Source organism: Mirounga leonina, unplaced genomic scaffold (assembly GCF_011800145.1).
Source record: "Mirounga leonina isolate KUSES-001 unplaced genomic scaffold, KU_Mleo_1.0 Mir_115, whole genome shotgun sequence".
NCBI classification, from domain to species: Eukaryota; Metazoa; Chordata; class Mammalia; order Carnivora; family Phocidae; genus Mirounga; species Mirounga leonina.
The window spans coordinates 37,882,848-37,908,234 of record NW_023270268.1 but is presented as its reverse complement, the minus strand read 5'-3'; the positions used below and the strand labels follow the sequence as shown (position 1 = coordinate 37,908,234).

Here is a 25,387-nt window from a genome sequence, read left to right as displayed (position 1 = left end):
GGCCCTTCCTACCCCTTCACTTTCTTTGATTTCTAAGCAACACATCAAAACTGCTCCTTTGGTTTTAACAATGCTGCACTATCCTAACTCCTTTAATGAAACATTTTCCTTCTATTGCCTTTATTAATGTAGATGCTCCCTGAGAAAGAATCAGCACCAGCCATTCGCTCTCCTCTGTAATTTCATCCACTTTCATGATGCAGGTGATCATCCCATGTCCATGACTGCTGTATCTCTCCAGCCTGACCTCTCTCTACAGATGCAATTTCCATCTGTAACTGTCCATTGGAGACTGCTTGATATGCCCAAAATAAACAAGGCTAAAATCCAAATTCACATTTCTCTGCCCCAATCTTGACTTCTTAACTTCCTGTGTTTCTTTTATCCTTCTCCCAGCCACCTATGTTTAACATTTCCAAATCATCTTGGTCTCCTTTTCAATTCTCCCCTCCAAATTTAAATACTAAGTTCTATCAATTCTTCCTTTATAACATCTTTCACATCTGCCATTTTTTCTCCTATCCTTACAGCTAGTATCTAGTTCAGGCTTCAACTTCTTCAGACCTGGATTACTATAAAAACTGCTCACCCAAGCTATAGCCTTCTCCACTTTCCATTTTTCAATCTATACTGAACACAGCCACTAAAATACTTTTCCCAAAATACCACTGGACACAACACATCCTTTCTCAAAAATCATTTAATGAGCCCATTTTCTATAAACCCAAATTCCTTAGCCTGGCATTCTGGCCCTTTTCATTTGTTTTGTTTGTTATTTTTCCAGATATTTCCCACTACTATCCAACCGAAATATTTTGTTCAAAAGGCTAAGTCAATTCATTTTCTCAAAAATATACATTGCACATGTCTTTGTTAACATCTTTCCCCACATCCCCTGTTCTGGAGCAATCTACATATTTTTGAGAGTAGTTTTGGGTAGTAGGTAAAAACATGGACTCTGGAGCCAGAATCTGAGTTCTAATTCCAGCTGGGCCATTTGTGGAGTGTCTTTGGGCAAGTTACCTAAACTTTTTGTACCTTGATTTTCTCCTCCATAATATGGAAATAATAATAGTACCTATCTCATAGGTTGTGAGGACTAAGGAAGTGAATATATTTAAGGTACCTGGCACACAGTATCACTATAAAAATATTGACAATTATTAATGTTTGAAGGCTGAGCTCAACTGACACTGTTCCATGAAACCTTGATTAGCTCAATCTACAGTGACCTTCTCTTTTCTATGTTTCCAAAATATCTATTGTAAAGCACAAAAGTTTAAGTATAAAACATGGTTTCTCAACAGTGACATTATTGACATTTGGGGCCAGGTAATTCTTTGTTGTAGAGGTCGTCTAGGGCACTGTAGGATGTTTAAGCAGCATACCTAGCTTCTACTCACTAGATGCCAGTAGTGATCCATCCCTCAATTGTGAAACCAAAAATGTTTCCAGACATTATCAAATGTCCCCTGGGGAGCAAAATTGTTCAGTCAAGAACCACTAGTATAATATAAGATAAAGTACATGACAGCACTTTGTAACCTCAAAGTAACATACAAGGGTCAAGTATTATTACCACTCAGCACTTATCAAATACACGTCTGCATTATTTAATTGATTTGAAACTTGTATGTACACAGTTGACCCTTAAACAATGCAAGAGTTAGAGGTGCTCACCCCCCCACATAATTGAAAATCTGCACATAATTTTTAACTCCCCCCAAACTCAACTACTAATAGCCTCCTATTGACCAAAGCCTTACCTATAACATAGTCAATTAACACATATTTTGTATGTTACATGTATTATATACTACATTCTAAAAATAATCTGGAGAAAAGAATATTAAGAAAATCATTAAGGAAGAGAAAATATTTACAGTCCTATACTGTAAAAAATCCATATATATGTAGATCCATGCAGTTCAAATCTGTATTGTTAAAGGGTCAACTATACTTTCATTATCCAGTTAGTTTTAATATCCTTTAGTATGGAATTCATGTTTTATTTATTCATTTCCACAATCACACCCAATGGAAGGCCTTGGATATCTGTTGATTGATAGGTAAGACAGAGGTAACCTGAAACAGAACACAGTGACCTGGAAAGAGCATGGGATTTGCAGTCAGAAGACCAGGTTCATATCTTAGCTCTGCCCTCACTTATTTCAGAACTTTGAGCAATTCATTAAAGTCTATGAGCCTCAGTTTTCTGATCTATAAAATGTAATATCTATATAGGTTGGCTATGATGTTCAAATACGATCAGGAACCATGTGAAAGAACCATGTATACTGCAGAATTATTATATACATAGGATCATATACGTAAAAAGACAAAAATGACAATTATACCATAATACTTCATTTATCCAGAATCATCAGGGTCTTTCTTTATAACCTTATTTTCTAGGTAACTGAAGCTTATGCCTTTAAGTGTTTAACTTTGAAATTTAAACTATTTTGATGGAAGTTTTCTACTTTCAGAAGTACTATACATATTCTTCTATCTTCTAAAACAATAGGTACTGAATATAATTTAACTTTTACTTACTTACTCTGGCCATTGTTGTAAACATTAATTACCATTCTAACATACAACTCCTTAGAGATTATCAGATATGTAATGCTGTTGAACTCTTTATTAAAGAGAGTCAGAGGTACTGTGCCCCATTTTGTTTCACTGCAGCCCTCATGCCCCTTCTGTTGCCCCTCTAATTCTCTATGCATTAAAGACTAACTACTGAAGTTTGTTAAAGTTGAAGGAGGGCTTTCATACTCCTATGACTAAAGTTTATAAATGGAAAACTTCATGGCAGCTACTGCTCAGAGATGTTTTTTGTTACTTTCTGATTCTCAGTGGTGTTCTGGGTAACTGAAATTGCTGGGAAGGCAATTTCTTTTTCTACTCTTTGTACACATACAGACCGTACCATATATTGCAATGCATATATATATGTACATACAATAAAAATGCACATAGAACTAACCTACTTATATCTTAAAAATCTTCTGTGAGTGCTTCCTGATGCCACTCAAAAAAAAAAAAAAAGTCTCATTAATTTGAAGCTACAACAGAGTAATCATACTATTTGAAAGAAAAAAAAAAAGTGCCAGGATTCATGTGCTCCCATCATAAGCAAACCCAAAAGAAAAGGAAAATAGTATTATTAAATTTCCTTTCAGAATCTCTTGACTGAATTCTTTTAAGACTTATATGCATGCCTGCTTTTCTATCTGAACAGATATAAAGACAAACAGAAAGGTCTATATTTTCCAGTTAAAAAAAGAAATTTGTTCATCTTCAGTTATAAACACTAAACTTCAGACAAAAGGAAAACTTAATAAAATTTAACAGGAGAAAATCAAAATCAAATTGAAAATTGCATTGTGAGTCAGGAGCATTTTGTTCTTATGTTTGTAAATTACATGAGCCACAGAACAACCTGTTCCCCTGACACTTCAGAACACTTGTACTATTTTTAGATATATAACAAATAGTAATAACATAAGTAATAAAAACAAAGTCATCTTTAATAAATCATGATAATTTACCTCTGTGAAATGTTATAAAACATATAAGGGGGGGAAGTAAAAATTTGGAGGGAAAAGATAAATCAAGTCAAAATATACTTTTAAAAAAGGTTTTTTTGTTTTGTTTTTAAAACTTTTAGTGGTTCAAGACAAAATAAAGGGTGAAAGAAAGATAAGAATGAAAAAAACAAAGGAAGGAAAGAAGGAAGAAAGGGGGGATGAAAGGAAACTAGAAAGAAAGAAGAAAACATGGCATATCTAACAGTATTTAGAAGCTACTGGTAGAATTATCTAGCCTTGTACCTGACAACCGTAGTCCAAAAGAAGCTGCAGTATATCCAAGTTTTCGTTTTCAATAGTTATGGTAACAGCATTTCTCCCAAGCACATCTACGCAATTTATGTTCAAGTCACCTGAATTGTTTTCCTCCAAAATCTTTTTAACCATATAATAGTCACCTAAATAACAATATACAAACATAATTAAATATCCAAGACATATTAGATAAGAATAACTGTAAAAACTTAGCCTGTTGATTTAAAATTTAAAAACCTAAACTCATTTTTGTATATGGAAATGTGCAAAGAAAATATGAACATTTCCTTGCTGAAAACCTTATCCTGATAAAACAGTATGTACATCAGCTGCAAGCAAAAAGAAAAAATTTTAAATGTGCAGTTGAAATAAAAGTTGTTAGTTTAAAATTCACAACTGACTGATTATAAGGAGAGAAACTTTTAGAAGATATTTAAAGCAATAATGTCCATAAGTACAGACTGGAAACTAGAAAAACCTAAGAAGCATAAAGGATTTAAGTTTTACACCTCAAATACATAAACACATTTACTGGCACATAATAATGGTTAAAAATAAGATCTAAAAACAAGCAGAGGATATTAAGAAGTGGTTTTACAGGGGAAAAGCTAGTTTGGAAAAGCAGTATGAATGTATATATGCTAGTGGATATGCATAGTAAATGGGAAGGATGCCAGAAATTCCTTTCCTCCCCACTCTCCACACACACACACACACACACACACACACACACACACACACGCATGCACCCCTTCTCTCATTAATGAACCTGTTTACATGGCCAGGGAATATTCAGCTAATAAAACTCTAAGGCAGAACTAGGATTAATGATGGTAAAGGCTCAAGTGAGAATATTTCAAAGTGAAGTTTCACCTCTCAGGAGCATGCAGATTACCTTCTGCCTAACTCCATTCTGTCTACATCAAAACAATTGACCGTTAGGGGAAAATGAGAATAAGTACGGAGGTCATCATTATAGTGCCCATTATATTTGTCTGTTCACCAGCTAGTGCAGTAATTTGGTGGAATAAATCAAAAGAGAAGTGCTTCATTCTGCATGGAGCACTGGGTGCTATGCACAAACAATGAATCATGGAACACTACATCTAAAACTAATGATGTAATGTATGGGGATTAACATAAGAATAAAAAAAAATCTAAAAAAAAAAATTACTCAAAAGAGAAGTGCTAAATAAATAAAGCCAGGTGGGTTTTGTTTGTTTTATTTCATCTAACTTTTGAAACATAGGATGAATAAACCATTTTAAATGACTTGCAAATATAGTTGTCCTTAAAAGTCTATGAATAATAAACAGGAAAAGAACAATCAGAGTGGAAACCACAAGGAAAAAGAAATGAATAATTTCATGATACAGAATGAAAAAACCCTAAAACAACTAATTGGGTGAATAAGAAGGAGAAGTAACAGATTTTTGTTAAAACTTCTAACAAATTTGCTATTTTTAGCCAGTGACTTTAAAGTCCCCACACATTTTGGAAGAAGTCGAATAGTAGTTTTTTTAATGGTATATTTCCTTAGTTCCCTCAAGAAGAAAACTAGTCACAAAAAGAAATATTTTCCTCATAGCACTACTAATTAATATTTAAACACTTCTGTTCCAGACAAAAACTTACCAAACACTTCACAAAGCGAAGCTCTTAGTCACAAGCTGAACTAATAGTGAACATACAGATAGACCAGTGAAAATTTAGCACTATTACTGGAAAACAATGTTTAAAACCTTATTTCAGGTGATTTCAATATATAAGTGGTCAGAGAATGCCTCCCATAAAAGCTCTGCATTTTCTTTGGTTTCATGATGTGTCTAGGTGAGGACTAATTTATCTAGGGAGTCATTAGGCTTTCTGAATCTAAGGACTTCTGCCTTTCATAAATTCTGCAATAATTTCAGCTATTCTCTCTTCAAATACTGCTTCATCCTCATATTACTCTTTTTTCTATTGGAACTTCTATTAAACATTATGTTGGATCATCTCATTCCAACTTCTGTGTCTCTAAAGATTTCTTATTGTTCCTCTTTCTCTCTCTTCTATATTCTTGATAATTTCTTCAAATCTTTCAGTTATTTATTATTTTTTATTAACCCATTCATTTTTTTAAAGATTTTATTTATTTATTTGAGAGAGAGAGAATGAGAGAGAGCATATGAGAGGGGTTAGGGTCAGAGGGAGAAGCAGACTCTCCGCCAAGCAAGGAGCCCGATGCGGGACTCGATCCAGGGACTCCAGGATCATGACCCGAGCCGAAGGCAGTCACCTAACCAACTGAGCCACCCAGGCACCCTAACCCATTCATTTTTAATGACTATTTTTTTACTTAAGTTTTATTGGATTCCTTTCCAAATCTTTTGATTTACCTTCTTACGTTTTCATTTCCTTAAGATTTTAGTTATTTTATTTATTTTTTTAAGATTTTATTTACTTATTTGACAGACAAGGAGATAGAGAGAGAGGGAACACAAGCAGGTGGAGTGGGAAAGGGAGAAGCAGGGAGAAGCAGGCTTCCCACTGAGCAGGAAGCCTGACATGGGGCTCAATCCCAGGACCCTGGCATCATGACCTGAGCCTAAGGCTTAATGACTTAGCCACCCAGGGGCCCCAGATTTTAGTCATTTTAAACATACTTATTTTATGATTTCTATATGGTAATTATCTAAGGCCTCAGGGATTTAATCCTATGTGTTGTGTCTATTGACTCATTCTTGAGAATGGGTGACTGTCTTCTGAATTTTTTAATTGGGTGTTGCAAACTCTTCATGCAGATTAACTGTGGGAATCCTGGCAGCTTAGTTTGAAAGGTTGTAACATCAAGGATGTTTTGTTTCCTTCTTCTGGATAACTCAGAGGTTTTGCTATCCTATCAATCTTTTTTATATTTATTTCTCAATTTAGGTTTTCACAGACCAAGTAGGTAATATTAAACTCCAAGCCCTGGGGGCACCTGGATGGCTCAGTCGGTTGAGTGTCTGACTTCAGCTCAGGTCATGATCCTGGAGTCCCAGGATCAAGCTCCATGTTAGGCTCCCTGCTCGGTGGGCAGTCTGCTTCCCCCTCTCCCCCTGCCCCTTCTCTCACTCTCTCTCTCTCAAATAAATAAAATCTTTTTTAAAAACTAAAAACAAATAAATTAAACAAACAAGCAAACAAACTCCAAACCAACAAGAGTGAGGACTACAGCTGCAAATTCTTACTTACAAGCTTCTCTGTAGTCTCCCAGTGCTGGTGGGTGGGTTCTTTTCTTCATCTACCCCTTTGCTACAGGTACCGTGCTTTAAGGATCCTGATTTTATGCATGGATGTTGTGCTAATTTCCCACTTTGTACAAACACAAGGCCTTATAACCTGTTTCCATATGGGCATTGAAATTCAAATCCCTATAATGCCTGGACCAATAACTAACTCTTGCCCCATCCACAGAGCAGCTAAAATGTTAGCTCACACACTCCTCTGTTTTTCAGTCTTTTCCTCATTTTTGGATCATGAGTGTCTCCTTAATTTCCTGAAAGCTCAGCTGTTCACTTAAATGGACATTTGTTATATTTTAACTGGCATTTCTAGGTGATTTGAAGCAGAAGGGTTTTCAAATTATCTAGTCAGCCATTTGTCAGAGACAGAAAAGTATAAAGAATTGTATAAGTACAATTCTTATAAAATTTTACAAATTTCAGGTATAGCAAATGGAAAGAAACAACTGCTACCTGTTTTAAAACTTCAGATAGCTGTTTCAAGAGTAATTGTATCGCAGATGTCAGATACTCTAGCTTTAGGTTTCAGAGACTATATCCATCGCAGTCAGGGGACTATACAAGAAAATAAAACTTAAAAAATCAAACCAAGTAAGTAATTTTCATCCCTAAAAATAAAAAGTTCCACCCTGCAACAGCTGACATACTCATGCAAGTGAAAAATTACATGCTATAGTCACAGAACCTATAGGAAAGTAGAGTGGTTTCTAAGTATTCGACCTAAGTTTACATTTGCAAGCCATTTAAAACAATGTGCTACATTGTTTTAGAACAGTCTTAATATTCAGGATGAGTGTATATGTACAAAGAAGTTAGTAAATTTAAAATACATAGCAAGAAGCTAGTTATAGAGCAAGGATTACAATTTAAATGCCTTTTTATGTCAAATATATGAATGCTTTTCATTTTATATTGAAGTTGCTTTTAAGAGTTACATAAATCATTTGTCTTTTAAAATGTAATATATACAAGGAAATGCAACATAATCTGTTTACCTCTTGGCTAGATGGTTCTTTTTTCGGTGAAGGAAAAATAAACGTTTCAATCAATTCCACTAGTACACCAATTTAATAGCAAGTCTTCTCAGCTCCCTCTCCAAAATAGTTCCCATACTCATCCACTTGTATCCATGTATACTGTTACCCACAGTCAAAGCCACTATCATCTCTCTCTCTCAAATAAATAGACTCTTTACTGAAATAGCTGCCAATACTCTAATACAAAGCTCAACACACTTTTTCTATAAAGAGCCATATAGTAAGTATTTCAGGCATTATGGGCGATATTATCTCAAGTTGCAAATATTCAAGTCTGACCTTACAGCACAAAGGCGGCCACAGACTACATATACACAAATGAATTCCAATGTTTTCCAATAAAACTTTTACTTGTGAACACTAAAGTTCAAATTTCATATAATTTTCCTATTATAAAATATTATTCTTGACTTATTCCCAACCATTTGAAATGTAAAATGTAAACTATTTTTAGCTCACAGGCCTTAGAAAAACAGGTGGTAAGGATTTGGTCTGTGGGCCATAGTTTGCCCACCTTGCTCTAGCCCCTGCTCTAGTCCCACCCCTTTAATCCACTGTCCACCTAGCAGCCAGAGTGATCTTTTTTAAATTAAAATCACTCAATTCCCAAAAATCTTGAGATTTCCCATCACACCTAAAATAAGTGCCAAAATTTTCATTGTGGCTTACTAAGCCCTATGGCACTTGAGCTTTGCTACCATTCCCTATTAACCTCATGCAACTCTCCTGTTTACTCACTATGATCTTTCTAGACCAATGTTTTCCAAAATGCAGGTTGCAACCCACCAGGAGTCATGAAATCAATGTAATGAGTACTAAACAATTTTTAAAAATAAAATAATATATAAAACACCAGGGTAATCTCATGGATCTTTAGCAATCAGTTCACCCTGGCCAACTGTGATAAACCCTTAAGAAATACAGTGGAGAGGGGCGCCTGGGTGGCTCAGAAGTTAAGCGTCTGCCTTTGGCTCGGGTCATGATCCCAGGGTCCTGGGATCAAGCCCCACATCGGGCTGCTCCGCGGGAAGCCTGCTTCTCCCTCTCCCGCTCCTGCTCCCCTGCTTGTGTTCCCTCTCTCACTGTGTCTCTCTCTGTCAAATAAATAAATAAAATCTTTAAAAAAAAAATACAGTGGAGAAATGTTACAATATCAATTACGAATAGATGATTCCATCTCTTCTTCATTGGCATCTCACTTTATTTTCTGGCATATGATGGTAAATTTTAGTGTCACTAAAATGGGAGCATTAATGTTGATCAGTTCAGTTTAATTTTATAGTATCCAAATTTTCAGTTAGTTGTGAAGTATGGGAGAATTTATGTCAAAAAAATCTGTAAAGCTTTTCAAACTAAGTTTCTGTAACAAACTTTCTGAGTGTGTCAACTGCAACATTCTAATTGAACTATTACTAAAGACACTTAAAAGATTTTATTATTAAAAGGAAAAAGAATAACAAAGTAAAAAAAATACAAAGACATGATCAAATTTAGTTGCTGGATTTGTAAATACAAATCGTGACAATAATGATTAAAATGTTAACTCTATAGCAAACTTCAAATTAGTTTGAACCAAATTCTAAAAAGAAAAAAAATACAAGACTTTTGCAGTGAAGGTGACTTAAAAATGTAGTTTTACCCAAATGTGCAAAACCCAGTATTTCTCATAAGCCCCAATGTTTTATAATCAGTTATAAATGAAACCTTAAAACTTAAAGATACTAAAAAACATGGTATGTTTGAGTATTTTTGAAAAAAGACAATTATTACTGTAAGTTCTTAGCCATTTATGACTGTTAATGAAGACTATTAATGATAATGAATATCATCTGGCAAAGGAGCAAAGATTCACTCTGCTGTAGGAAAAAATTATACTTACAGCATAGAAGGTGATGCTTTTTTTATAGTTAGTTGACAAATTAAAAATTATTAACAGTATACTCTTGTATCTATTAGAAAAACAATTAGAAGCAATGTTTATTTTGTAATTAGAGTCTGGTATATGACTGGTATATGATGCAATTCAGTGATGTTGCAAGTTGTATAAAATTTTACTTTACATCAATTAGCTAAAAAAGTCCCATCAAATATATTAAGTAAGGTCTTATTAAAATGGCAGTTTAGTATTACTTCTCCCAGAAATGCTGCCCACTTTAATAGCATGCTTAGTCCAAAGTTATGCAAATTCATCAACGCAGCAACGTTTATGCAATTCACAACGCAGCAAATCCTACTACAAAGGTGATGTAAGACCTCAGACTAGATTGAGCCCAAGGACAGCTCTCTCCATACCTCCTGTGCCCTCATGCTGAAATTTCAAGAAGGGCATCCTGACTCATTAACTGCAAACAGAAATTTCCTGAAAATGCCCTTCATGGGGAATTGGAAGGTCCTAAATCCGGACTAAGTCCTTTCATTATTTCCTTTCTCAGCACAAGAACTGATCATTAGCAAATTAAAGGGTTAATATAGGTTTAGCTCGTGAACATATACTAAAAGCTACCATCTACTCAAGTTACATTAAAAGAGGTAAATTAACATGAACTATACTTAGTTAGGCATTCCCTAAACCAACGTAGTAACCCTTTCTCCAGCCATCAGGCCTGAGTAAACCACAGGCTCCCACAAATAAAAGTGGCTCATTATCACATTAACTCTCAATGAGAGAGGAAAGAGGTGGTCATAAGAATCCTGCTTAATATTTCATAAAATAGCCAGCTCTTGTTTCAATTATCTTTCACCTCTGAGTTGCAGCGTTCTATGTCTATAAAGAATATGAATGTGCTTTCTGAGAATATTACTGGGGGCGGAGAACATACTTAACTTGATTGTCACTAGTACAGGAACTTTGACTTCTTCTAAATTTTATACAAAGAACCAATGATACATGATTCTGACCTACTTTCAAGATAAATAAGAGCCACTATTAAGCAGCCACTACCTGGAGATCAGCACTTACCTAGATATATTGAGCTCATTTTTCATAAAGCCAGCTATACAAACAATAAAATCAAACATAAAATCTTTTTTTTCCTATTTTTTTCCTTTACTCATTAATCTGTACACACCCATCCACTAACATCCACTAACATCCACATAACCAAAATCTCCATAATTTTTGCTTTAGGAAATCTCCCTAAATGGACTATATGATAAACATTTTGTACACATAGAGTAGGATTGCTAAATGAAAAGGATGAGAAACATAGATACAATAGTGTGGATTTGTTCTAGTGCTATTAAATCTTTTCACTTTTATTGGATAAATATAATCCACAGAATCAAGGTTTATAAAACATTCATAGAGAGCAAGTTTAATCTCCAGCTAGTAAATCCAAATTTGGATATGTCTTTTCTAACACAAATGATTTTCATTCATTCAACTATAACTAGATCAATACAACATAATGTCTAAGAGTGCAGGCTCAAGCAGATCTGAGTTCTACCACTTCCTAGCTAATGTAACCTTGGGCAAAGTGATTTTAAAATTTTGCTAAACCTCATTTTCCTCATTTGTAAAATAGGTATAACAACAGATCTGGCTCATGGGGTTGTCAGGATAAAATGAAATAATCTATGAAAAGCATATACACTCTACCCTAATGGCTGTTTTAGCAAATGTTTGCCATTCAGTTTGATGAAAGCTCCAATGTAATAGTGGAAGCTATCACTACTTCAAGAAATTTCTTACTTTTAGATTAAAAGTAAAATACACTAAAAAAGGCATAACAGTATTAGTGAATATAAAGATGTAAGCAAATAAAAATATGGCTATAACTCAAATTTATTTTTTCAATGTAAATTGTATACCATACACATATGTAATTTAAACCATTTTTCCAAATCTAAGCCAAGAATTCATTTCAACATACCTGAAAGAGAAAATACCTATTTAATCTCACTCATTTAAAAAAATGTTTAATTTATAGAAGGGTAAAAAAAAAAAACCATGCATATTTACCTTCCACCCCACCCCCAAAAGCTAAATCTCTCCAAGGATCTTAATGTTATAAAATGGGAAACTGGCAAAGAATAGGAAGCTATTTCAATAACACTACTGGATACGCTACAAAACTATCATATATGAAAACTTTCATTTGAGGTATACCATGCAATAATTCTAAATATACATACCATATAAGTACTTTCTCCAACCACATTCCATTATGACATTCCTCTGTCCTCAGTTGACAGCAATATTAAATTCCCTTTCTTGACATACTTTGTTTGCTTTAAAATAACCACAGCTCAGTAAGCTGGGGTAGATGCAGCAGCCACTTACTCATTCTAGTACAACACAATCTTGTCCCTTCCCCTCTCAGAGAATTTTTGAGGGAAGAGAACTCAGATAATCCACGTCAGTAATACTAAGTAATTTTACATAATCCACAGACAGTGACTTTTGTGAGGTTATAAACATATATTCTGTTTCTTTACATTTCCAAGACTACTCAAAGTTGTGTCCATGGTGGACTTTAACAAAAGCTTTCATAATATAATTTAATACTATTACATAAGAACATAAAAGTGTCTGACAAGAGACATAGGTGGACTCTGTTTATATGTTAATGTGTTTTCAAAAAGTTGTGTAAATAAAATCCTATTTCAAAAACAGTAAGAGAGGTGAGAAAGGCTGTGATTTATTAAAAACACACTCACACATACAAACAAAAAATCCTCTGTAGTTAAGCTTTTCACAGGGTAAGTTGCCCTTTGAGTGTATGTTTGGAAGTTTGCAGGATCCTAAACAGAGTATTCCTAAATTAGCATGGCCATTGTAAGGCAACTTAATAAATTCAGAAAGAGAAAAATTACAGCATTTTCTTACATGTGGGAAATAAAAGCCCTCTTAGGGCAATCAATTTCCCATTCCTTTTATTATATGCATCAATATAAAGCATGCTTAAGTGAAGAGATTTTATTATTGCCATAAAAGTGATTGATTTCTAGTTGGTTTTGTTTTTTTTTTTTTTGAAAGAAAAACACCCTAAATACATTCCACAATTTTGCCTGTAATTGTTTTGCACGACCATTTTTTCCCGAAGGTTCAAGGGCAATAAACCTTCTTCTCCAATGAAAAGCACGAACAAAGTTCCGTAAATTAAAAAAAAAAAGAGTTTGGCACTAAGGCATAATTGCTCCAGTCCTATCTTCATCTCCACCCAGGATACTGACATACCTCAATCCCATTCAACAGTCCTTGAACACCAAGGCAATGGGTGGCTGAAGCTAATAATACCCGTACGGGTTTAAAGAAAAACAAAAACAAAAACCAGGTGAGAGCCCATAAACACGAGGAACCTTAAGCAAGGTCATGGAGTTTTCTAACTAGAAGGTCCCAAACTAGACAAACCCTGTGGGATTCCAGAAAGAAAGAAAAGAAGCTCGGAGAGGGAGACCAGGTCATCCAGGGGGTTAGTAGCAGAGGCGGAGGTCTGGGTCGGCAAGTCGCTACCTAAACAGCCGACCCCACAAAGGGAGGCCACGGCCAGAACCGCCCCAGGCGCGGTGCTCCGAGGGCTGCACCCCGGCTGCTCCCGCCCGCCAGCTCCACACTCACAGGGCAGAGGCGGTGCCGGGTGGCCCGGGAGAGGCAGCGGGCGAGGCGGTACAGAGGCTCCGCGCGTGAGGAAAGAATGACCCAAGGTGAGGCTGGGGAAAGGGTGAAGGGTGTGGAGGGCAGGGGCGCCCAGAAGTGGAGAAAGGGGCCTAGCTCTCACCCTTGTCGCACGCCAGCAAGAAAAGCTTCTCATTCAGGGTGTTCTCCTCCTTCACCTCCCGCACATCCTTCAGCGCCATCACCTCGTTCGGCGACGAAGAGGAGGATGGGGAGGAAGGGAGGGAGGAGGAGGAGGCGCCCGAGAGATCCGTGCTCGGGTACAGAGCCGCCATCATCGCGGCCCATGAAGGGGGCAGGCCAGGAGACGGGGGCGGGGCCCCCACCAGCCCCGACCCCGACCCCGACCCCCGCCCCGCCGCAGGGCTGGAAAAGGGATGAGTCGTTCCCACGGCCGCCTCAGCGCGCGGCCCGTTGGCCCCAAAGGGCGTAGTCTCCCCTCGGAGCCAGCACTCGCCCTCCACTGACAGCCCCAGACTGGTGGCGGCGCATGCGCGGCCCCGGGGCCAGCGCCCCCTCCCCAGTCGCCGGCGCCCGGGCCGAGCCGGTCCGCGCCCCTCCGGGGACGACAGAGTGGCGCGCGCCAGGGCGGCAGCTGAGCGCGGGGCCGTGCCAGGAGGCGCAGGGGCCGCGCTGGGGGCGGCCCGGCCCGGGAGGAGGATTAAGGATCTGTGGGAAAGGAGCTCCGAGAGCGATTCTGCGCACGTCGGGCTCCCGGGCTGTGGGAACCGCCAACCCAGCTGCGCCCGGAGATGTTCGCGACTCTCCTCACGTCATCTTCCGCTCTGCTATAGCAACGACAACGGGGCGGGCTCGGGGGGCGTGGCCGTCTCGGGGGCGGGGTCCACGTGCGCCACGCCCCCAGTCCTCGCCGGTCCTCGCCAGTCCGCTGCAGCTTCCAAAGGTTTCCGGTTGGTGAGGGCTAAGTGAACAGCCCAGTGCGACCTTTCCCCACGCGGGTTGTTGAGGTAGTTTCCCTGCGGTCCCCTGCTGCATGTAAACATGCAGCGGTATGGTTACTGAACCTTTGACGACTTAATGTTTTAGTCGAACCCCCCTTGTGGAGTTGTCTAATTATTTCGTGTTGGTCACGCCGCTAGACTTGTGCTTGTGTGTGTGTGTGTGTGTGTGTGTGTTTGAACTCGCTATACTCATTTCTAGACTATTTTTTCAACAACTTGTCTGTGATATAAAATTGGCATAACACTCTTGATGTCATACATTTATTCGCGTGTAATTCAAGTGTACCAACATGTAGCCATTGGATAAGCATTTTTAGCATCTACAGTCATTCCAGTGGTTTCTTCACATTTATAAATTTGATTTTAAAAAATGTGTGTGAGGCAAAAGCTAAGTGAAGCACAGTAAGTACTACTTTCTTGAATAATTTTTTTTAAAGATTTTATTTATTTATTTGAGAGAGAGAATGAGATAGAGCATGAGAGGGGGGAGGGTCAGAGGGAGAAGCAGACTCCCTGCCGAGCAAGGAGCCCGATGTGGGACTCGATCCCGGGACTCCAGGATCATGACCTGAGCCGAAGGCAGTCGCTTAACCAACTGAGCCACCCAGGCGCCCTCGAATAATTTTTTTTTAAAGCAAGCTTTTATTTAAGGCAGATTCTTGCACCTTTAAAAGCTAGGGGGTAAAACTACAACTCATGTCTTTAGTAATTCTTATTGCTTCCCACAACTATACAAAAATCAAATTTGTGCCCTCACTGCTTTAGGTTTTTAAAGGCAATAAATTTACATCAGAATATCTTGTATTTGAGGGAAATACTTCCTATTCAGGTTGATTTATTCCATCTCTGTTCTTGCCATCACTAACTCCCAAATTTCCCAAATATATCTTTCTCACAATTCAAAGTACTCTTTATATCTTCTCTTATAGGAGTCCTTAGGTAGATGACAAGATTGCCCACCTTTCCATTGTCATGTGTTTACTTCAAAATAGTCAATTATCTATTGAATCCTTTTAGCTTTTTCTTATCTCTAATGTATCATAAATCTTCCCCATTCTATATTGTTTCCAAGTTTGCATATCTGGTGGAATGTCAAAATTGTTCATTGCTAATTTGTAGCCATTGAACACAGAGGTACATATGTGGGTTTATATGTGTGCTTACTTACACACTCTTCATAGTCTAGTAAAATTTTAACTCTAATGCTGACCCATCCAAAAGTTCCAGAGTATTGAAAGGTAAAAATTCAGGTAGCTCCAACTATAAAAACCACTTTACTCTGAAGTCTTTTCAAGCTTCGGGGCTTGTGATTTCTCATCCATAAGGACACCCCCAGGGCTGGATTAATTTCTTAGATTCAGGGGAATTCCAACCTACTTTATTTAGATTATCCTAGGAGGCAAAGTTATTAGAGGTCTATCCTTTTTCATAATAAGCCAGTGTTGCAACTGCATCCTGTTTTTTAGAAGTTTTTTTGAATCATCTCAGATGCAGCATATTCTCTCTTGCCTCTGGTACATATTTTATCCAGCATAAATTGGGGTATTTTAGCATCCCCTATATAATGGGTTTACTGTACATCTGTGATAGTAAGACTAATGAGAGAATTATGATGAACAATGGCATGCAAGATTCAGAAGCAGCACATTACTCAAAACAACTCACCAACCTGTAGGTACAAAGAGAAGAGCCATCAACTTCAATTGGAGAAGAGAAAAATCCAGATTCAGGTCTAGTCTTAAAAATAGAACAGATTCCCCCCCCAAAAAAGTAGAACAGGGGCACCTGGCTGGCTTAGTCAACAGAGCATGTAACTCTTGTCCCACATAGAGCCTACTTAAAAAAGAAAAAAAGTAGGGCGCCTGGGTGGCTCAGTTGGTTAAGCGGCTGCCTTCGGCTCAGGTCATGATCCTGGAGTCCTGCATCGGGCTCCCTGCTCGGCGGGGAGTCTGCTTCTCCCTCTGATCCTCCCCCTCTCATGCTTTCTGTCTCCCATTCTCTCTCAGATAAATAAATAAAATCTTTAGAGGAAAAAAAAAAAAAAAAGAAAGAAAAAAAGTAGAACAGATCCTCTCTCCAAACTCTATGCCTCTCCCTCATTACTTAGGCCACATTTGCCTGTTTCTTTTACTGAAATGTCTGTAAGACTTTTCCTGCCTCAGAGCCTTTGTACTTGTACTTGTTCCCTCTGCTGCACATTTATCACCTATCTCATCATTCTTATTTCAGTCTAAATGGTCTTAGAGAGACCATTCCTGAGCACCCAAACTAAAATCTTCACCCCAGTTCCCAAGTCAGTCTCTATTACATTACCATTTTATTTCCCCTATTACATTTTATCAGTATCTAAAATTCCTATTTATTATCTCTCTCTACTAGGATAAAAGATTCATGAAGTTAGAGAACTCTGTCTATATTTTTTTCAATGAATCCCCATGTTTCTAGCATCATACCTGAATCATAACAAATTTATGTTAATCAACTGATTCCCTCAAATTATTTCAGCACAAACTAAATCATAGTAATAATGCAGTTGGTCTTAACTAAAATTCTTCATATTAAAGAACCACAGAACCACCTTCATTCCCCAAAAAATAATCTAATAAATTTCTTTTGTTTTACTAATTAAAACAAAATTATTTTTTCTGGAAAAATAAACAGATTAATTTTCAAGGCTGTATATTCTTTAAATGAAATGACCACTGACACATTTGTACATACAGAGTTTTTATTAAATATATTTTGTGAGAAAAAGAACACCCTAAAGTGCCAAATTTCATGTAAATCAGATAACTTAGTAAATATAATGGTGAAAAAAATTAAAAGGGGAAACATTGATTAATCTCTTAGAGCAAGAACATATCTTAATCTTTGTATAAGTAAACAATCATCAAAGTATAAAAGGAAAGGAAATCACTTTTGTAGAAGAATATATTTCAAAGTTCCACCTATTGATGATTTCATTTAAAAAATTTGAAACACATGAGTGATCTCACTCTTACCAATCTGTTTTAATCAATGGTAGAAGAGGGGTTTAAACTACTCATTCACATGGAGATAAAGTGACAGCATTTTTTTTGCATAGCAGTATTGCTCACTCTCACTCACAGTGGATGATGGCGGAAACAGACTTCTCAATTCATTTTTTAGCAGCAGAATCTGTCTACTGATAGAAATTCACACAAAAATAGGTCTGAGGGTTAGCTATTCCCAAGTAACACAAGCATTAACCAAACACTGCCAATTTGTAGGAAGCTGTGGAAAAAACATGTGAAAATATTCTATGTTGAATATTAGCTTTGTGTTATTTTCTGCTAAAGATATTCAGTGGGCAATTTCTAAATTAGGGCTTCAGTATAGGTCAAAATTAACGTGTTTTGAGATGCTGTAGTCAATGTTTTGCTATAAATATGTGGAAGAAGTCAGCTGAAAAATAGCTATAGGCACATCCAAAATGAATATTTTCTAAAAGAAATCTTCATGTACCAAATATCTACAAACTGAAAAGTTATTATATACGTAGTGGGACCACAATAAACACTTAATGGTTGCCTGACTGACCAGTTATACACACCATTTAAGAAGACCTGGGTAATTCCGATGCAAAAAAAAATATATATATATATACACACACACATATTTCTCGAGTAACAGCCTACCAACATATATGCTGCATAGTTAAAGCTGTATTAGAAACCAGCATACATAAAGTATCAGTACAGTTAAAATTAAGTTTTAAGTAAAAAGTTCCTGCTACTTATACAAGAGAATGTATTTTGTTGTTTATTCAAGAGTTAATTCTCATATATAAAAAAGTTTAATGTTAATGAACAATACTTGTCACTTAAAAATTTGAGACAATATAGAAATTTACAGAAAAGTTGAAGCTCACATAGTTGGAGGAAAAAATAAAAGAACCTGGGTAATGACTTTGAATACATTTGTGATCAAAATTAACACATACACACACACACACAAATCAAAGCACAGCAGGACATGCAAAAAAATTTTTACACTGATCTGTTTCAAACCATGAAAAAGAATGAATTAGTTTTGTTTTAATAAGACTTTCAGAAAATGAAAATAATTTAATTATGAAATATCAGCTTGATAATGAGCATATTATTATCAGTATTGACTGGTAAATTAATTGTGTTATCCAAAAATGTTGACAGAGTCTAACTAGTATGAACAAGATATTGAATTCATTAATGAATTATACAACTAGTCTAAACATACAAATAATCTCTGGTTTTATACCCACTACATTTCAGAATTCTGTAAACTGTGAGACATTCAATGTGTTTAATGTGGCAGAAAATCATATTAAATGTTTCATTATTTTATTCTGTTCAGTCCTTTTCCCATTAAGCATGCAAACACGGTCATAACCATCTTTGGTTTCACTTCTACGAGGTCATCAGGTAAGGCATATATCCGGGCACCGATCTTTCGAGCAACTGAAATGGCATATCTTGAAAAGACAAGAAAAATATCTTATTAGTTGTTATCTACTGTGTTTTCACTTAATAAATGTTAAGAATGAAATATTTTGATTAGATTAGCTTTACAAGAAAGTTAAGTTTGAAAGTCTTTAAATCATAGTCCCCATATAAGTTGTACTTAAAAATGTTAAAGACATAGTAACCTTACCTGTAAGGACTTATGAAATTAAAGAGCTACTGTGTTCTAATTTAAACTATCAAAAGCTTACTTAGCATTGTTCAGCTTGTCCTCCTCAGATAAGTTGTCTCTCTTGATCATTTCTTGACGAACTGCATTTGGTGCAATGGCATCTATTAAGTCTAGGACAGGTAAACTAGTGCTAATAGATTTGTCCTAGAAAATAAAGAATGGATGAACATTCATAAACATCTTACTTTTAATTTTCATAAATGGCAATTTGGGTCATCACCATATAACTGAAAGCAACTTATAAATTTTCTTTGTACTGAACATTCAGCTTTTCTGCAACCAGCACACATCACAAACCATTTACAATAAGCTTTTCCTTCAATCTTTACAGAGCTTACAGTGTGGAGTTGTCACCATACCCAAATAGGTTTTGCAGATGTGACAATTCCTAAAGTATGCTAACTACAGTATCCATTCTGTAAAAAATAACTTTTGAAAGGGAATAGGAGATGAATTTTCAATTAATAGTTTTGTAAATTCTAGTAATATATTTCTTAAACCATCAATTCCTAAGCCTTCACTTAAAATTTTTCAGAAAGAAAAATGAAAATATTAGTGGAAAGGAACTAACATTTACAAAGGCATTATTCTTGTTGCTTTACATGTCCAGCTCGTTTAATTCTCCTTACAACCTGGTAATAAAGAAATTATGATCTCTCTTTCAAAGAGGAAGACCATGAAGTCATAGAGCTCAAGTGACATGTTCACACAACCAGTAAGTACAAAACCAGTAACTGGGCCCATAACTGTCTGATTATAACGCCCAAGATTCTCTCCATATTTGAAGTCACCTCCAAGCTGAACTAAAAACGAACCACCAAATTCTAGTGGATAGTGCATTGCAGTTAAAGCCAGAAATCCTGGTCTGAATTGTTTTACCACTTACCACTACTTGGAAAAAAAAAAAAAAATCGCTTGTTCTGTCTCTCAACTTGGATAGTGGCCACTGCTGCTTGCCTGCCCAGAATCTACTCTTTCCTTACTACTTTCTCCATCCTAACAGAACCCACATTTTTGCTCTGTGTCCATACCTCCCGCACATGGACATGCGCTTCAAGGAAAGCTGAACCCGCCCACAGCTCCAGGGGTGATCGTGAACTGGTCTAGGCCATGAATTCTGGGCGTAGGGTCATAAACTTATTCTTTTTTATGTGTAAAGCATAGAGTATATAAACATACAGTAATATCCATGGCATTAAAATTTCGGGGGGGGGCATTTAGGAAGAAAACGTCTGAAACGACTCCTTCGATGAACAAGAATTAACTAGTCTGAACCAAACAAGAATAACCCCATCCGATTACCACAGTGATTTAATTTGGGCCTAATTTAATTTAATGTGAGGCCCTTGCTATTCTCTGGAAGAGCCATGAAAAACCAGCAACCCTCCTCCTGTATGTGAATGAGAGGATGAAACCTTCATCCCAACTAGCAGCTATCCTATAACCGAGAGGAAAACCAGCTATAGGGTGAAGTTGGCACTGTAGACGGCAAAGCAGAGATGGATAAAAACCTCAGTCCTGAATGACATTCTTCAATTACTGTTCAGCCAACACTGAAATCTACCCTACCTCTGGATTTCTGCTATTGTGTACCTTTCCTTTTGGTTTAAACCACTTTAAATTGGGTTTCTGTTACCTGAAGCCAAAAGCAAGCACCCTTTCCTAATCGCTACTATGAGAATGTCACAGGACTCGTGGGAATATTAATATAAGTGAAAGCATCTACTACAGTTCCTAGCCAAATTAGTAAATTTTTGAAAAAACAATTTGAAGCCATGTGAAGAAAAGTAACAGTCTACTTTTTTGGGCCATGATCTGTAAACCACTACATTTATTAATTTTAGAAAAATGTATATTCTTTACTTTCAGGAATGTTCATTTTATGAAACAGATTTTTGGGGAGAAGTAGAAGTAGAGGAGTAAAAATAACTAGGGTCTTTAAGTCTTTTTGACGCTGGTAATCTGGATCTGGGTGGGGGTTTCTTTGGCATCTTCCTTATTTCTGAAAAATTCTCATATTTGTTTTCTCAATGTGTAGTCTCCAGACCACCTACATGAAAACCACCTGACATGCTTGTTAAAAGCATAAATTTATCCCTATAAATGAATGAGTCAGGTTATCTGTGGATAGGGCTAGGAATCTGCATTTTTAAAAAGCTTCCTAAATGACTCTAATGTACACCATTATTCTTTCTAAAAAAAAAAAACCTTAACATTCATGCCATTCTATAACAAATTTAAAATTTCTGTGTGCTTTTCACTTTTCTATGATGATTCAAAAACATACAAGTGGCTTAATTGTGCTATATTTTGATTACTTATTTACATATTTGTGAGGGTTTTTTTAAGATTGAGGAAAATTATTTTGTTCATTTGTTTTTTTCAGCTTTATTGAATTATAATTACACATTAAATTGTAAGACATTTAAAGTGTACATCTTGAATATTTGATATATTTATATGTTGTGAAAGGATTACTCTTCTCATCTAATTAACACATCCATCACCTACCTACCTACATACATTATATATATATATATAAACATTTAAGTTCTATTCTAGCAAATTTTAATTATATAGTGTTAACTGTAGTCACCATGTTATATATAAGGTCCTCAGTTCTTATAGCTGAAAGTTTATGCCCTTTTGTGGTATTTTAAGTATTTCTTCACTTAGATGTAGGAAAGAATGATGTTTTCACCTATTTCCTTATGATTTACCTTGGGAAAAACTTTTACTGAGTTGAATAAAAGATTTAAGTTTCAAGGCCTATATTGGATCCCTTATCTTCCTATTTCCAAGAAAACAGGCCTATCTTCCAACTCCTGATTTGTATATTATCAGTAAAAGACATTTTTCTTTTGGAAAGGGGGTAGGACTTACAGTAAAACCATCAGTTTAGTATGTAAGTACATTTTCATCATTTTTCCTTTCACTTTCCTCAAGTTAATTATAAAGAAATTACTTAAACAAAAAGAATGTCTGGACTCTCAAAGACAATTAGCCTAGTGTTTGGCTTGATTTTCAAGGTAATGAATTATACCATCCCTTTCTTTTAATTTGATACACATTACTATTAGAACATTCCATGCCATTGTTCTTTCTGTCATTATTGAAAATAGAAGTGGGAACGCAGTGATGTGGCAGCCAGAGTTCTCTAAAAAGCTCAACAGGAACTTCTCCCATATGATGCCCTTTACATATTGCCATACCTGTAGTGTAGTAAGCCCCTCGTACCGAGCCCTTAAGACGTACCAGGTACTATTGACCTCTTTACATTTGTTAACTTAGTTTGATAACAAACTCAGATGATAGGTATTATTAATATCTCCATCTTAAATATGGGGAAACTGAGGCATAGAGAAATAATTTGCCCAAGGTCACACAGATACTGAATGTATGAGCCAGAAGTAAATTCAATTTTACTTATCAAGAGGTGTAGTCCAGTTGTTAGTATAAACTAAGGTTTCTTTTTTTTTTTTTTAAGATTTTATTTATTTATTTGAGAGAGAATGAGATAGAGAGAGAGAGCATGAGAGGGGGGAGGGTCAGAGGGAGAAGCAGACTCCCTGCTGAGCAAGGAGCCCGATGCGGGACTCGATCCTGGGACTCCAGGATCATGACCTGAGCCGAAGGCAGTCGCTTAACCAACTGAGCCACCCAGGCGCCCTAAACTGCTAAGGTTTCTATAAAACACACCCTTTTCATGTGCCTCCTACTCCCCTTAGCTGATTTTTATAGTATGCTGACACCCCACATACTGATTCCTGTCTTCTTATTTGCTTCCTTTCCTGAACAGTGAGCATTCTGAGGGCATTATGTAGCCCCAATGACACAAAGCATCTGATATAGAGAAAGCTTTGAATATTTATGAGATGAATGAGCAGTATGTCACACAACCAATAAGTGTCTGAGCTGAAGTCAAATCCAGGGTCACACAACTACAGTTTGGCTTTCAACCTGCAGTTAGACCTGCATGTGAAATCTAGCTATTCTGCTTAATAGTTAAATGTGTAACAGTGGACAAGTTGTTTAACTTTTCTAGTGCTCTCCTTTTTGCTTATAGAGTTATTGAGAGAATTAAAAGAAACTGTGTAAAGTGCTTATCATGGTGGCACATAGAACTCAATAAAGGGTAATTACGATTATTGTTATGGCTGATATACCACTTCCTTATCTTCTTTTAATCTCAGTGTTGTTAACACAGTGTTCTATTAGTTTCAGGTGTACAATATAGTGATTCAACAATTCCATTTATTACTCAGTGCTCATACACTTCCTTATCTTGATGAGGGAAAATTACTTTGCAACTAAAAAGGGTAAACTTGTCTTTTCTAAAATTTCTCAGTATAGCACTGCCTTGATTATAATTAATAGATTCTTACTAGTACCATTTATTATAGCCTTCAAAAATAATGCCTTCTACAGTTGGAAAAAAGAAGCCTCCCCACCCCAACTATTTTTTAGCATTTGCTGCCACATTTCTTAAGTATAGTCTCTTTAAAGATTTTATTACTGAGCATCTGCTAAATAAATGCCAAGCACTTTTGCATTATGTTTCTGCTACCTCTGTTCTTTTTTTTTTTTTTTTTACGAAATTGAGAAGTCTTTTATTTTAATTTTTTTCTCTTTCGTTATTCAACCAATGTCTTACTTTATCAACTCTTTTTTTTAAATCTTTTTTTCATTTTTACACTTACATTTTATCCTTTCATTGTATTTAATTTTATTTTTGTATATATATAAGTTTTTCTTTCTTTACAATTTTGGGATGCAGTTTCTTCTAACAAACAGACCAAAATACACCCAGAATCTAGTATATGGTTCTGTTCTCTTCACCTATCTGATCGTATTCTCTCTCTTTTTTGTCTTTGTTTTGTTTTGTTTTCTTAAAGTCATTTTTTTTACTTTCATCTTTACACTTACATTCTATCCTTTCAATGTATTTAATGTTATTTTTGTATATATATGTTATTCTTTCTTTATAATTTTGAGATGTAGTTTCTTCAAACAAACTGAACAAAATACGCTCAGGATATAATGTATAGCTCTGTTCTGTTCACCTGTTTATATTCCTTTCTTCTTTTTTTCATTTTTTTCTTTTTCATTTCATTTCTTTTTTAATTTTCATTTCTACAGTTACATTCTATCCTTTCACTGTATTTAATTTTATTATTGTACACACGTAAGTTTTTCTTACTTTACAATTTTGGGATCTAGTTTTCTACAAACAGACCAAAATACACACAGGATCCAGTGTATTGCTCTATTCTGTTCACCTGTCTGGTTATATTCTCCTTTTGATTCTTTAATTTCAATTTTTTTTTTTTTAGTTTTAAGATCTCTTCTGATTTGTTTAGTGTATATTTCTCTGGGGTCATTGCTGTCATTGTGGTATTTTGTTCTTTCATTCATCTATTCTTCCTGGACAAAATGGTCTAAGACAGAAAAACTCACCTCAAAAAAAGAGAACAAGAGGCAGTACTGACTTCCAAGGACCTAATCAGTATGGAGGTAAGTAAGATGTCAGAACTAGAGTTCAGAATAATGATTATAAAGATAATAGATGGGCTTGAAAAAAGCATAGAAGACACTACAGAATCTCTTTCTGGAGAAACAAAAGAACTAAAATCGGCTCGTGTTGAAATCAAAAAGGCTATTAATGTGATGCAATTAAAAATGGAGGGAGATCCCTGGGACATTTGCAGACAGGACCAGGAGTCCCTGAAGCCAAGGGAAACTTCAGATCAGGAGAACGGGCCTCACCCGGGAAGGAGGCCTGAACACTCTGCCCTGATTGTCTTGTGCGCACGGACGGACATGACCTGGCCCTGCCTTGAGCCCCTAGGTTTGCTGTAGGGCCAGGTGGGCCTGAGTGGCTGAGCTCCGGGCCGGGATCAGCCCTTCCCACCTCCCCCAGGGCTTGTGTGATTGAGACAACTTTCTACTTCACGGCAAA

General features: G+C 36.3%; 2 protein-coding genes across 4 annotated transcripts in view; both read right to left on the bottom strand.

Moving 5' to 3' along the window:
• The window catches only part of TRPC1 (transient receptor potential cation channel subfamily C member 1), a 70,475-nt gene extending 56,373 nt beyond the window's left edge, over positions 1-14,102 (bottom strand). Inside the window, exons 1-2 of one of the 3 annotated variants that reach the window (XM_034996279.1) lie at positions 13,875-14,102; positions 3,840-3,994 (exon numbers count right to left, since the gene is read on the bottom strand). In XM_034996279.1, the coding sequence (XP_034852170.1) occupies positions 3,840-3,994; positions 13,875-14,049 (330 nt within the window). In that variant the 5' untranslated portion in view covers positions 14,050-14,102. The remainder of the gene's footprint in view (positions 1-3,839; positions 3,995-13,874) is intronic. The other 2 variants (XM_034996275.1, XM_034996284.1) reach the window with 2 other exon arrangements.
• A 3,506-nt stretch (positions 14,103-17,608) lies between these two features.
• PLS1 (plastin 1) overlaps positions 17,609-25,387 on the bottom strand; it is a 102,255-nt gene continuing 94,476 nt past the window's right edge. The window contains exons 15-16 of the mRNA XM_034996270.1: positions 19,448-19,572; positions 17,609-19,207 (exon numbers count right to left, since the gene is read on the bottom strand). Coding sequence (XP_034852161.1) covers positions 19,072-19,207; positions 19,448-19,572 — 261 coding nt within the window. The 3' untranslated portion in view covers positions 17,609-19,071. The remainder of the gene's footprint in view (positions 19,208-19,447; positions 19,573-25,387) is intronic.